The sequence below is a fragment of the Benincasa hispida genome, chromosome 11 (genome assembly GCF_009727055.1).
Source record: "Benincasa hispida cultivar B227 chromosome 11, ASM972705v1, whole genome shotgun sequence".
Lineage (NCBI taxonomy): Eukaryota > Viridiplantae > Streptophyta > Magnoliopsida > Cucurbitales > Cucurbitaceae > Benincasa > Benincasa hispida.
In genome coordinates this window covers 43057565-43069806 of record NC_052359.1, presented here as the reverse complement: position 1 = coordinate 43069806, position 12242 = coordinate 43057565, and the positions used below count along the sequence as shown (strand labels likewise).

The 12242-nt window shown below is 33.9% G+C and overlaps 1 protein-coding gene across 1 annotated transcript; it reads right to left on the bottom strand.

Moving 5' to 3' along the window:
- Positions 1–1417: 1417 nt before the first annotated feature.
- LOC120089881 (probable xyloglucan endotransglucosylase/hydrolase protein B) lies at positions 1418–2690 on the bottom strand. Its single transcript, XM_039047306.1, has 3 exons — positions 2357–2690; positions 2077–2270; positions 1418–1986 (listed from the first exon to the last, which is right to left on the bottom strand). Exons 1-3 carry the CDS (start codon positions 2642–2644, stop codon positions 1587–1589), a joined length of 882 nt encoding a protein of 293 aa, XP_038903234.1. The 5' UTR covers positions 2645–2690; the 3' UTR covers positions 1418–1586.
- Between the last annotated feature and the right edge of the window lie 9552 nt (positions 2691–12242).

The window sequence follows — 12242 nt, the reverse complement described above, 5'->3', positions numbered from 1 at the left end:
CATAAATTTAGCACTTCACATTCTAGCTCAACCCTTATTTCAAAAGAGTAGGTTTGATGCTTACAATTAAGTGTAAAGAAAATATTTTGGTGTTCCATCTATTTTTGTGCATCTACCTAATAAGAAATTCCTACGTGCCAGTTTTGTATTTTTTATTTTTTTTTAAAAAAAAAGACTTTTCTAATGTTTCCATTGTGTATGTAAATATGGAAAATATAATCTTAGGTACAGCTCTAAATGTAATACTTGGTGTAATTAAACTGTATGTATTTTCATACATCCAATCAGATCACAAAAGTAATAATAATAATAATAGAAATAAAAAATTATTATCCTGCTCAAATATGGATTCAGCTTGATATTATTCAAATATTTTTTAGACCAATTAGGTTTATACCAAATAATGAATACTTGAAGATTATCAAAAACTAAAAAATAAAAAGATATGAAGATGACCCCAGGTCTTAAATAAAACTTGATGATCAAACGATTTGGATTAAGCTATCAACTCATTTGGATTGAATTAGATTCAAATAAATAAAAATTTTATGGATTGAATTTAAATAAATGAAAATTTTATAAATTGGGTTGATTAATAAATTCACCTAATATAAGCTCAAATCAACATGGATTTATTATTAACTTTGAACTATTTTTTTGTTATTTATACGATTATTTATATATGGATTGATTTTAGTTTTATTTGACTTCATTATTTTGTTAATAACTTATTCTCCAACAACTTTGAAAAATAGTATCCCTTCAAAAAGAAAATTTTCATTATATAAATTAAAATTGAATTGTTAATTTTAATTTAATATATAAAAATAATTAAATCAAATTTTTACGTATTTACCTTTTACTTTTTTAGAATAATATTTCATATAAATGATCGAATAACATGAACCAATCCAATTCAAGTATGTCATTGTTAGGTTCGATTGAGTTCATTTTTTAATAGAAATTATTTCAGTTCAAAAAATTTAAGATTTGAACAATTAGATTGGTCTAAAAGATCGTTGTTCAAATCAATCCAGTCTAACCTAATTAACGAACGCCCATCGCATTAATGTAAATATGAAAAAGTCCTTTAAATGTAGCAATAGTGAGTCACTATCAGCGTTCAAAAGTTTAAAACAAAAAAGTGAAATTGATATGACCCATATAATATTAAATTGAATCGATCACTTAATATCAATAGAAATAGGAAAATTAATAGTAATGAGTTAACAGAATAAAACAAAATAAATTAATTAATCAAAAAGAGAAATAATCATAACGTAGAAAGCAGAGTGAGTGCAAGACGTGTAGAAAACTATATAAAATGATGAAAGATGATTATTATTATTAATAAAAGCATTATTAATAATATAATATAATAAATAGAAATAAATAGGAAAACATATTCCAAGAGAGAGGGGGGGGAAAGCACGAGGCGATGGCAAACAGTGAAGAGGAAGAAGAAAGGGGAGAGGCAAATAAGGACAAAATAGAGGCGGAAATAAAAAGATAATTTAGCAGTTTGGGTCGGCCAGGAAATAGTAGTAAAATGAGGGGGGTGCTTGAAAATAAAAGAAAAGGGAGAATCAAATATCTCTGTCGCGCTTGCATTCTGGAGGGAGGGTTGGGTAGCGCTTCCTATCGGTACAGTAATTGTAAATGGTGTATTTTTGGCGAACCCAGTTTAGCTTTCGGTATTGCAAGCCATCGAGGTCTTGGAACTCCTTTTGGTCCCACCAGCGTCGGCCTTGCGTGGCGCAGAATTTGGCTTGGACCGATGACTCACAACCGTCCACGTGGAATCCCTTGTATGATGCGATGAATGGGGCCTTTGACCAGTCTGTCTTCTCTAATCCTCCTCTTGTAGCCCAGTCGTCTGCGTTCCACAGGCTCGAGTATATCTTCATTGGCTGGTCGAATGGGAACTTCACACCTATGTCTTTACAGTTCTTGAACACTCTTATCGGCACATCGTCCACGAAAAACCTGTATTACAAGTCCACTTATATCACGTCACACAACTTCGAGAAACAGAGGAGATACACTAAAAACATATATACACCTGATTCTACTCACACTATCATGTATAAGTTCCAGAGGACGGAGTAGGTGTGGAAATCCTTGGAGGGATCAAACCAGAGGTAAATCCTCTGCTCACGGTCACCTTTACCGCCGGTGAAAACGTTTGTTTGAAGAATAGGGGGTTGCCCGGATCTGTTCCCCAAAAACTCGAAGTCGATTTCATCGTGTTCGGAGTTCTGTGAAGAGAGCTGCGAGCAAGAAAAACCAATTTTCAGATCAGAAAAATAAAATGTAATGTGGTTACAAGAGTTGATTTGGAGTTGGAGTTAGTTACATAGAAAGCAGTGACGACTCCGGCAGAGTCGCCTCCGACGAGCTTCATACTCATACTGAAATGGCCAAATAAGTAAGACCCTTTGGACTGGAAGCCAGTGCCGGTGTACTTGTCGAGAACAAGGTCGACCTCGGCGCCACCATTTTTGTACTTGATGTGGTCAAAAGCCCAAGTGGGGGCGTAGTTACGGCCGAATGGCACGTCCATGGGCTTCCTTGGGACGGCGGCCAGAGCTCCATAAGCCAAAGTGAGGAGGAAGAAGAGGGAAAGAGAGAGATTGGAGGCCATTGTGTGGAATTGATTTGGTTTGGTGTGATGTGAGGGAAAAAGGGGAGGGCGAGGGGGGGTTTAAGTAGGGTGTGATTTAGCGTATTAAAAATTAGTGGCGCACAGTTTTAAGCCAATTGACAGTGACGATTTCCACACAAAACAGTTGGGTCAGTGCATTGGCGGTGCTGTGAAATGTGATGTTTCAAAATTATTATATTTCTTTTTGTATTTCAATGTCTTAGATTCCTGAAATCCCTCTGCAACTCCACGTTAAATATACTGAGATTTACACCATTTTTACTTAAATTATAACTTTACTCTTCCTTCTCTATTTTTGGTTTTTCAAAAAGATTCTGTAGCCTTTTTTTTTTCTTTTTTTGAAACGACCAAAAAAGAATCATTTTAATTTTCAACTTTCTTAAAAAAAATAAACAAATAATTTTTTTATCTAAAATAATAATTTAGCTCATAAATTTTGGTTTGTAACGATTTAGTCTGTATACTTTTAATTTTATAATAATTTAGTCAATGAGCTTTAGTACATAATAATTTAGTTTTTGTACTTTTAACATTGTAATAATTTAGTCTCTAACATAAAAAAATTTATCAACATTAAATGTCAATTTTAATACTTTATGATGTAAACTTTGTATTTTATAAAAATATTAAGGCTCTAATTAGTTTAACGGTTTATGTATGCATAAAATCTCATTAAATATTAATATTAATCTCTACAATGGGGACTAAATCGTTATAAATTTTAAAGTTTAATGACTAGACTGTTACATAGTAAAGTTTATAGACCAAATTGTTAATTATATGAAAGTTTAGGGATTGAAAGTGATTTTTAACCTAAAATAACAATGTGGTCGTAAACTTTAAGATAAATTCTCACATATTTATAATAAAAATATTTAGGTGTATCTCGGATAGTATCTATCTTTGTACATCTCATCAAATTATTCGATCATTTTTTTTTATTTTTTTTTTATTTTTTGTATGTGAATAATGAAAGAGGATATATAAAGATGGGTACAATTGGTATTATCCTTTATAATGGGTAGTTTTGGCCTCACGTAACAATTTTTTTTTTCTTCCATTTAAATTTGATTTAGTTTTAGTTTTAATTTTATTTCTCTAGTATAATCATTAAAGACATCTGTACTGCTCATGGAAAGTATTACATTAATACAATGAGTAAAGAAAATAGGTATCCTAGAAATTAAGATTTTAAAGGTATGGTAAACTTTCAATTTTATATTTAATGGATTTTTTAACTTTTCAAGTAGGTGTATAATAGGTCAATGTCATATTCAAAAATTTTGAAAAATTAACGGATGCAATATTTATAAATTTAAATTTATGTCTAACAAAATCTAAAATTTTCATTTGTATTTAATTGATTTGTAAATTTTTTTTAAATTTAAGAGCTCAAAAATTAAATTTATAATTTTTAAAATTTAGGAACTAAGTAGACACAAACATCAAAGTTAAAAGACTGCAATTGTAATTTCTCAAAAAATTTACAAGCTAAAGATGATCCCACTATTAAGGGTTTGTTTGGTAATTATTTTTTATTTTTAAAAATTATTTTTATTTACTCTCAATTTTTATCATGATTTGCATCTTTTAGTCAAAATTCAAAAATAAAAACATGCTTTTAAAAGCTATTTTTTTAGTTTTTAAAATTTAGCTTGATTTTTTAAATCTTTGGTAAATAATAGATACTAAAAGAAGAAATTTTAAGGTAAAAATAATGTTTATAAATTTTATTTTTAAAAAAAATAAAAATCAAATAATTGTCAGGTGGAAAAAGTAAAATATTTGAAGGTGTATAATAGACAATGATAATGTCATGTAATGTTTTGAATAGAAATGGATAAGAAAAAGAAAATAAAAAAATAAATGAAATGGGAATTTTTGGCATTGAATGTCTGTCGGCGAGATAAAAAGGAGAGTACAGAAAGAGCAGGTAGCGGGAAGGTGCAAGGAAATGAGATGAGAAATGAGAATGGTAAGTGAAATAACGAAGGAGCTTCATACAATTTTGTTATGATTAAAACAAACAAAAAGTAAAGAAAATAAAGGGAAATTTTTTTTGTCACACATATACATCATTTACTGATAATGATTTAGAACAATGGTGTATATATGACATTTTCTTTAGTTCGTGTTTCGTCAATCTATAATGAAAATTTGTATAATTATAATGAGATTTCATTAATAGATCGTTCATAATTAGATTGTTTTTAACCACGTTTACTTAAAATTATGAATATATCATATTTTATTATTACTGCTATTGTTATTGTTATAGTTGAGGGTCAAACGGTAACTGTCAAATTCTTCTAACAGTAATAATAATGATAACCATAACAATAATGGTAACCATAACAATATCAACTTAATTTCCAAAAGCAATTGGATTGAGCACTCTTTGCCCTCAACTAACTTACATTTTTTAATTTCATATTTGGAAGTGGGTCCCGTTAGTATGAGTATTAAACACAAGTAAACAACATCAAACGTAATCAAATGGGTCCACTTTTTAAATTACCATTGATTTATTACATTTTCATTGGGATAAACATGACCTTAATTCCTACAAAATAAACAAAAGAAAAAGATTCAAAACAAGGTTATAAAACAATATTTCAACATAATTTAAGTTTCTAGTTTGTTGCTTTGATTAAGCAACAAACTTTGTATTTAATGGTTAGATAACAATTCAAAACATCTAAATCTATTTGATTTTGCAGTTTTTGTTATAAATAATGTTTGTTTTAAAAGTAAATATATCAAAATTGATAATTTTTCAGCTTGGTAACAATAGAACATACTATTTATTCATCATTACAAAACTGGATGTGATGCTTATGTGTTAGTAGAAATGTATAACACAAAACACCAAAAATAATGTAATAAGGTCTGCAGTTTTTTTATTTCTATCGATCTATTACGCTTTTCAATGGGATGTACGAGGCGTAAGGTTTGATGCGACGAAACAAAAATGGGACAGAGTGTTATAAATATAGTAAATGAAAAAAGGGGAAGAATGGGGACATTTTGTTTTGGTTGTCAATGGCAATATTGTGGGGGAAGGGAATCGGCAGAAGGGGTCCAGAGGTCTTTTCATATATTTTAAATTTTAAATAATGATTTAAGGTCCCTAAAACCTGAAGAGGAAGAAAATATTGAGAGAGGAGGGGATAGCTGCCAACCGGTGGTTGGATAAGGGAAAGTGAAATGAAGAAAATTAAAAAGAAAAAAAAAAGAAATAAAGGATGGTTGGCCTTTGGGATGACAACACGTGGCTGGTCTCCCAAACACTTCTTACCTGAGCACATGCCACTGGATCCGCTCAATCCGCTTTCTCTACTTCATTTTTCCTTTCTTCTTCTTCTTCTTCTAAATTTTAAAATAGATTAAAATATCATTATGATTTTAAAATGGCTTAGTTTTTAAAATTTAGAGTGAAAGAAGTGTTTATAGGTTTCATTTTAAAAGCAAAAGGCAAAAAATCAAATTGTTACAAAAGGAGACCTAAAGTTTTGCGATTGTTTGGGATCAAAAACTAAAATATTTCTAGTCTTTGAAGATGTTAGTTTCAATCTAGAATTCTTCTAGGCTACTCAATTTTGATACTTTTGATGGTTCTTGAAATACGTTTTTTTTTAACAATATGTGGAATATGGAGATCAAACTTTTGACTTCAAGGTTATTGTTACATACTTGATATCACATTCTCTCCCATACTACCTTTTTAACCCAAGAGGAGGTGTGAAAACAGTAGATGTCAACCCTCCTTATGACATCTACCGCCAACTAAACCTGTTAATCTCACATCTTATGAGCCTGTATTACTGTGGTCTTAACTCTGTGAACTTGCTCAATAGTAATTCAATCACATAACACAACTTAATTCATCATCATGATACTCTAATTACAACATCATCATTAAGAAGATATCTTATTACAGATTAAACTCTAACTCTAACTCTGTAGGGACTATTTAATTATCGACTACTTCTATGTGAACACCTAACTAACAAACACTTTACAACGGTGGTAGACTAGACCTTCCTTGTCAAGCAACCCACAATAATGGAATTCTATAACTCTTCTGCTACCTAGGAGGGGGAGGAGGGAACAAAAACATTGGAAAACGTGAGTTGGAGAACCCAGTGAGTGGCATATTTAAAAACATATGCTTTTACTATGGAAATCCATTTTTCAACAACTCTTTAAATCATTAGCATGTTCTTCCAGCTTAAACTTAGAAAACTCTTTGAAACGTATAGCAAATAAAAACATCGTACTTTCAAATAATTTAGTGAAAACCAGAGTGCACTTAAATCATAGACTTCCAGACTTAGAACATAATATACTAAACTGAAAGATTCATAACACAAATATCAACTAAAAACATCCTTGTAGTTTCAGATTGAGCTCATCAAATAATAAAATATCAACTTATAATAATAATAACTATGAAAACCCTGAAACCATCTTATGAAACCATCATAGAAAAATTGTATACACTTTTAAACCTTAGTTGGGTGGAGCCCCTGTTGCTCAACATCCCCAACGTCGAAAACCTTAGTTGAGGTGGAATTCTACATCACCAACAACGTCAATAATAATCTTATGTACACGTAGAGATTTTCCCAAGTTGCCTTCATCTTCTTCGGGTGGAATCAACCCGATATGCCCTCGTCTCCTTCAGTAACGGGGACCTTGATACCTTCACAACTTCCAGTATCGTATTTCATAGCTAGGATACTAAAACATATTTCTCATAATAACTTTAAAATAACATTCCTCATTAACACATCATTTTGAGAGAATATCATCAATAAAACACAAAATCAATAGGAATGCACGCATCGAATACCTCATACTAAAAACATCATGCTCTAAATCATTTGAGCTAACCTCTTTCAGAAATCATGTATATAACTCATGGTTTAGTTTATATTGGAAACATCAAACTTGTATAATCTCAACCTTGCGTTTTCATGCATGGTGTTTGACATTAAACCATGTGTTTTAGTGAACATCATCTAACTTTCTTAAGAAATTCTTGTTTTAGCCTTCTTTTAAAACCTTGATGTTTTAGATAAAACATAAGTTTAACACTTAATTCCATAGGACTCTCTATGCATCCAACTTTGACTTTTAAGAAAATATAAACATGTTTGAGTTCTAACTCATCTACAACATGCTATTAGTTCATTTATGTAACATATTATATTTGATCATTTTCAAACATGCTAAAACATGAAAACTAGTAAAAGCATAAACTTTGAAATACTTTAAGAGTTAGTAGCCACTCACACTTAGTTAGCTCCCTTCCTAGCCTTTTAGGCCTTGAGCATCTCTTAGGCCAATGCACACTTCTTCATTCTATAGCATAGTTGACTGCATGGTCCCTTCTTGGAAGTATGGTCTCTCATTGGACGCATGGTCCTTCATGTTTTCCTTCATTTCCAACACTTATAGCATCAATTTCAACTCGAATTAGATAAAATTTTCTTCATGAAACTTGTTAGAAATTGTCTTAGGAAGCCTATCTTCAAATTTGAGCCTCTAATTTCTCTTCTAGAGCTCAGAATGCTCAACTTACTCTGGATGCTTCAAATTCTAACCTTCATCGAGTTCGCTTCACTTTTGGGTATTCTTGCTATTCGGGCAGTAGTGGATCAAGGTATGACGAGCGGGCAGAAGCTCGGCGTGGTATTCATTCTCCCGGGAGAATCCGAATTCTTTCTTGAAGAAGAAAAGAAGAACAGCGTCTAGCCGTTGAGAGAAATCACGATGTTTGTCCCCTTCGCATGACCTAGAAAGAAAAATCACGATGTTGGATTGGCCCCCTTCGCATGACCTAGAAAGAAAAATCACGATGTTTGTCCTGCATATCACTAGGAAGATTGGGATCTTTACAAATGTGCTCAGACGCGACTTCGGAACATCGCGCTGTTCTCGATGGAATATTTTCATTGATGAGCTCAGGGACTTGGGAAACCCGCAGGTCAACCCCCGACATTATATCGACTAGAAATGTGCTTAGACGCGACTTCAGAACATCGCGTTGTTCTCGATGGAATATTTTCATTGATAAGCTCAGGGACTTGGGAAACCCGCAGGTCAACCCCCGACATTATATCACTAGAAGTAGAAGACGGCCTCTCTCGGGAAACATGGCCTAATTTCTCTTCTTTTTTCGGGATAATTCAATTCGGAGTTAGGACACTAAGATTTAAGGTCATTTCTTTAATCAATTTGCTCTCTATTTCTAAGTTCGTAGCCTTCGCAGTAGCTTCATCGATGTTACCTACCAAATAAAAGGCTTGTTCGGCAAGCCTTTTTAGCCCTTTCCTCGAGGAGTCGAGTTGCCTATCTTCTCCTCGAGCCGCACTAGCCCGGCGATATCAGGTTCTTTCTCATAAGTGGTATACCTACACCCTACACACACACTCACTATATCTATATACGTCTACGTTGATAGCCTTTCGCAAAAAGCCCCTCTCTCTCTTTACTAAATCGACGTTTGCCAAAGTCCTTATGCTAGGATGGGATGGAGGTCAGCTGAAAAACGGAATGGAATACTCTAAGATGCTTCATAGCTTCAACAAGCCCATATTCTTCCCCTTGGGGAAAGATTCGAGTCACTTGCTTGTGATTGCAGCCATTCCCCGAAAAGGGAGAGACGAGAGAATCGTCTGCGCCACACCTCTGGTCGGATGAATGGAGGACCGACTGACTGACCCAGGTTTTCATGAGCGTTAGCGGGTCCTGGAGTGCCTGTCAAGGGCTCCCGCGCATACCCCGGGGTGATCATCACCACCTGCACCTCACATCTCGGCACAGTGGAACGTGTAACCCGCCTGCTCGATGTTTGGCAGGGCGGGTCGCTTGAGTGTCAAAACCAAGCGGTGGTTGTTTTTCCTTGGTTTATCGAACCAGCGTATGCCCATTCCTCCTTTGATGACAACTGCGAGAAACGTCGAATAGGAAAGACTTGGTATATAATCCGTGCCTTCGTTCTGGCTATAGTCCATTAGCAAGCGAGTAAAATCCCAATCAAAGACAAGTTCTACCAAGGCCAGGATCTAAAAGAGAAGATTCACTCTTCGGAATTCCAAAAGCAAGGCGTTGTGTGATATCCTGCCATGTCAAGGGGTCTCTGGACTGAGTTGGCCAAATCTTCTCATGGAAGCCCAGGGTTATATTTTACACTCAAAGAGCTTCATCTTACTTGAAAATCTTCTTTTCAGCACAAGTCAAATGCTCTCACCACATGCTTCTTTTAACCCTTAGTCAATTGCTTGCTTCTTCATCACTAAATCCCAAGTTCAACTTTCAGAAGATATAACTCGAAATTTATTCATTAAAATCCAAAACTTCTTTCTATGAACCTCTTACATATTCCAACTTATCTAAAAGATGGAGCTCTTAATTCTTATTGAAACGCTCGAAATTCATCAAACATCATGGACTGCTCGATTTAACTTTGAATCTACACTACCTTGAATCTTCTTTAATTTTCAACATCAATTCGTAGGAGTTTTCTTTCAACAGCCCCATATTTTCCTCCACACTTATTCAACTTTCAGATGGCTCTGAGATCACCTCTTTTGACTGAGTAAAAAATGGCCAAACTGATCATCTTCTCACAGCCCATATTTATAGAGAATTCTACATGAATTCCAGCTTCCTCAATTTTTCCAAGTAACCTCTCTAGCTGGCCTTTTCCTCAAATTTGGCTAACTCTCATGAAGTCACCTCATGCTTTAGCCATGTTTTGTGTCTTTCACCGCCTCACTTTCAATGCATGAGAGCTTGCTTCGGTGCATGGATGTTCCTTTGCTCCTAACGAATCACTAGGTTTCAAGCTTCTCAATGCATGACGTGTCTCCAAGCCCATATAACCTCTATGGCAAGCCAATGCATGATTTGCCTCTCCTTAACCAAAACCTTCAAAGTAAGGTTCCTTCACCTCATGACATAGCTTATTTCCTTGTTCATTCCTTTTATTTCAACGCATGGTTGTAGCATAATTCTCAACGCATGAGGCTTGTTTGAGGTGTCTTGCATGTTCTACTTGGCCTCCTTAAGTATCCTTTGTTCAACGCATGGTGCATCAATTTTACCCTTTCTAAGGCTTCATTGGACGCGTGGTAGCCCTTGCCATGTATTCAGCTTCCCTTATTTTCCCTCTTTCTTAGTTTTTTTAAACTCTTCCTCCGAGCATGATTTCTCTACTTGAGTTCAAAGCATAGTTCCTATGTTTCTCATTATGCTATGCGTCCAAGTTGGCTATTTCTCTTAGGGTATGCATCCACTTGGCCTTCCTTAGGGTTCCTTGGTGTAACTCCTTCCCAAGTGATTGTCTCATGCTTTGCCTATGCTCCAATGATAGTCTTCTCCATGCCTGAACTCCTTGATCCCCACCTATGCGTTGAGCATCCTCTTGACCATATCTTCAACGCATGGTTGACTTTTCCTTTCCTTTACTTAGCTTGACCAACCATCTCCTGTCTTTCCCTTGTTCATTACCACATGTAGCCTACTAAACTAGCTCAAGGTGTGATGCACTTTCTTCCCATTGGACTACCTCTAATGCATGATTGCCCCCTCTTGGCAACACTTAACAATTTATTTCCATGCTAAGTATCTTTGTGTACATCCACCTCCTAAAGCATACTTATCCTTGACTTAGCCAACTCAAGCCTTCCTCCTCAAACTCTCCCAAGACCAACACAAACCTCGCTTTCAAGCACCTCGGCCAACTTTTACAAGTCACTTCACCTCGGAAAATTTTTAGAGAGAAATATCGAAGTTTACACTTGATGTCAGTTGAACTATACTAATTAGCGTTGTCATGAATTTTCTATGAAATGGATAACATAGGTTAAAAAAATGTGTAAAAAATATACTAAGGGAGTGAATATTAAGTTAAAAAAATAAAAATATAATCCGAAAATGAAGACCGCAGAGACAGGAAGTTTAAAGATAATTATATTTTAAAAGGGCATGGTTAAAAAGATGTTGACAAAAAATTGCCAATTCAAACGGCATTGATTTCGTTTGACGCAGTTACGACCTTACCCTATCATATTAACGTCTTCGTAGATTGCGTCTACTGTCGGCCACTAATTTTATAATAATCCTAACCATTATCACATCTAATATAATCTCTTCCTTTTTTTTTCTTTTCCTTGGGGTTAAAAAAAAGTCATTTATCTTTTAGTATTTTCAATCTAAACTTTGTCCTAAACAAAACTTTGTTCCTTGGTTAAAGTATTTAAGAAAATATCAGTTTAAGAAAATTAAAAAGATAACAGTTGATAAGTTGTATCGGTTTGCACCTTCGCCTTTCAATTTCATCAATTTTAACCTTGTAATTTTAATCTTCAACTTTAAAAATATAACAATTTTAATCATCTATTAAGAGTATATTTACGGCATCATAAGATTATAATAACCACCTTTTACTATATTAAATACTATTTTGTATTCTTCAATTAGTTACCGTCAATGCTATTCCAAATTCTTGTTTGCTACAATATTTACTATTTGCTAAAGCTTTTACTATTTTACATTTATCATTTTT

Bases quoted from the DNA above. Each gene is read 5' to 3' on its own strand.
- LOC120089881 (XM_039047306.1), bottom strand. From the start codon at position 2,644: ATGGCCTCCAATCTCTCTCTTTCCCTCTTCTTCCTCCTCACTTTGGCT. The intron at 2,271-2,356 runs GTAACTAACTCC...TCTTGCTCGCAG, and splicing joins GAGTCGTCACTGCTTTCTAT to CTCTCTTCACAGAACTCCGA. The intron at 1,987-2,076 runs GTGAGTAGAATC...CTTGTAATACAG, and splicing joins TGGAACTTATACATGATAGT to GTTTTTCGTGGACGATGTGC.